The sequence below is a fragment of the Hipposideros armiger genome, unplaced genomic scaffold, assembly GCF_001890085.2.
Source record: "Hipposideros armiger isolate ML-2016 unplaced genomic scaffold, ASM189008v1 scaffold_1023, whole genome shotgun sequence".
In the NCBI taxonomy this organism is placed as follows: Eukaryota; Metazoa; Chordata; class Mammalia; order Chiroptera; family Hipposideridae; genus Hipposideros; species Hipposideros armiger.
In genome coordinates this window covers 320,020-322,660 of record NW_017732373.1, presented here as the reverse complement: position 1 = coordinate 322,660, position 2,641 = coordinate 320,020, and the positions used below count along the sequence as shown (strand labels likewise).

The 2,641-nt window shown below is 35.8% G+C and overlaps 1 protein-coding gene across 1 annotated transcript in view; it reads left to right on the top strand.

Annotated features, from left to right (window-relative positions):
- Nucleotides 1-2,641, top strand: part of USH2A (usherin) — a 465,799-nt gene that overhangs the window by 149,180 nt on the left and 313,978 nt on the right. Inside the window, exon 16 of the mRNA XM_019631633.1 lies at nucleotides 2,612-2,628. Coding sequence (XP_019487178.1) covers nucleotides 2,612-2,628 — 17 coding nt within the window. The remainder of the gene's footprint in view (nucleotides 1-2,611; nucleotides 2,629-2,641) is intronic.

The window sequence follows — 2,641 nt, the reverse complement described above, 5'->3', positions numbered from 1 at the left end:
CACATGACATAATAGAATCCTGGTACATTGTGAAGTAAATTGTAGAATATGATTGCCTTAAAATGATATCTTAGTTTACATATTAATGAATGAAAAAATGTTCATGACGCATTGTTTAAGGTAATCTAAGAATTATATTTTAACTCAAAAATGTATAAAATTACTGGAAGACTTAAAACACATTGATCTATAGTTTTCTCTGGGTGTAAGGATTACAGAAAATTTATCAAATATTTCTATTATATGCATTCAACTTTTTAGATTCTCAAATTAAAATGGACAGAAGACAACATGATCTTAAATGGAAAAAGGAAGGACTATCTATCTATATCCTTTATGACCATTTTAAAGGAACTTGTAGAAATCAAGCTGTGGAGATACATTGTCTTTAAAAATATTTACTTAGATGTTTTAGATATAGTTTCCCTAAAGACAGGATGAAGAAATAGAAACTGTTACATTCTCCCAGTTTTGTCTGCTCTGATAATGTGCTCCTAGTCACCATTTAGCTACAGGCTAGTTTAAGAAACATTGTAACAGTGATGCCAATTCAAGTCGCCATTTTGCTTTTTTTTGTTTAATACCCAATTTTCTAAATTCCAGTTTAACATACTTCATTACCTAGAAAAGTATATAAAGCTCTGTGGGTACACCAAAGTTCCATAATCTCCTGCAAAAGGATTAGGAGGATGCCTTCATTTAATACGTTCATTGACTTTAAAACTTCTGCCTAGCATGCGGTTTAATTTTGCATATAGTTTCATAGGGTTTTTTTGCACAGAGCTTCGCACCTAATTCTGTGTGACTTGCAGCTTCATTATCATGTCCAGCACTTCCAGACAACTCTCAGTGTCTCTTCGGCACTGCTAGTCTTCTCTGAAGTTAATGGAAACCCTGAACTTCATGATACAGATCGCAAAGGGAAGTGAACATCTGTCTGCATCTGCCACGTTGGCAAAGCCCCCTACAAACCTGCTACTAGAATGTTTATTTCCTTCCAAATATCAGCATGCTCCAGGTGTCCTGAAACTTAAACTTTCGTGATAGCGGTAGAGAGAGTGATAAAAATACTGAGAGTGATTTTGAGCATGATAGTACCACTGGTTGAATTATTCCTGAAGTGGTAAATTAAGGTCACGCCATTTTCCATACAGCTTAATTCAATAATCAGTTAAAGTTCAGTTACACCCTTCAGTCCAGAGGTACGTTTTCCATAGTAACTTTCTGTGATCTATTTTATAGAGCATGGCATGTGACTACAGTACTCTCACTCTTTTTCGTGATTGTGCTAGTGCAGACTCCAAATAACGATTTCTTACATAATGTGTGCTTATTCACCATAGACTTGTGTAATTCCATTAAGCAAGGTATTATTTCCCCAAACCTTATTTTTTTCTTTAAAAAATGCTACTGCTGGCATTTGTAGACAATCACTGTAATTAATGATGTGAAAATTATCTGCATGATGGCATTTGAACAGTAACAACAATTGGTTAATGCTGTCAGAACTTTGTATCATTGTAATAATATCCTCACGGTTATTATTCTGTTCCCAGTGTGTGCATAACATGTGTAATATGAAAAGGGAGCAGTCCTTATATGCAGTCAGATGCACACAAATCTTTGGGTTAAGTAAAGGCATTTGGAATAATAGGTGGGGAATCACTGAACTTTTCAAAGAAAATTAATAGTGTTGTTTTCCAGGCAAGTGTGATCATTTGGTTGAGACTATGATAGGATTCCTGGTTAGAATAAAAACGTTTCCTAGCTGGCCAGGTGCCCTGTGGGATGCTGTCGCTCAGTAGTTTCCAACCTAAGATCATGACAACTTGTGTATTATCATCGTCAGAGCTTGCAGATTATTGGTTGTTAGTAATAGCATGCTAATAATGGTGGGATAGTTTTAAAGTTGCTGAATAACTGACTTCTAAAAAGCGTAAAGTGTAGTCAGTTGTTTCCATAAATAAAATTTCACTCATTTGCATACTCATAAGCTTTCAAAAATGGAAGAGAAAGGCGCAGAAGTCAAGGTAGCACATTGGGAGCTGTACATAATCAGCACCTAATACTGTCTCCCCTGCAGCCCTGATCCAGGTTACCCGCAGGTATTTTCTGCGTCATAGATGTGAAGAGAACAGCTATCATAGGAAATAGCACTCTTTTAATGGTATTGAAGATTTAGGGGCGGCCCATAAATCATATTATTTTTTCCTACTTGAGTTTGAAACTAAAAAAGCACTAAACATAGGCATCAGGAAGATGGAAATTTAAAATAAAAACCGTCGTTATTACTGATGAAAGCCAGATTGGAAAATATACTTTCTCTGCGGCAGGAAGACAGATTAGAGAAGAGAAAAATCAATGGACTGATTGGAGCACGCTTTGCTCTTTTCCCCCAAATTCACAATCAGTTAAATCATTCCTCATTTGGAGTGTCACGGGTGGAGAGATGGTCTTTAAATGTCACTCGAGGGAAGTGCTTCCACAGGGAAGCTGGAGGATAACTATTTTGACATTAACATCGTTTAACTTTCGTTTCAGACAATGATATATCTTAGTGAATTCTAGGTTTCCATTTCTACCTTTAATATCATTATAATTTATTTCATACTACATCAAAGGATCAGTGTAACAAGTGGTA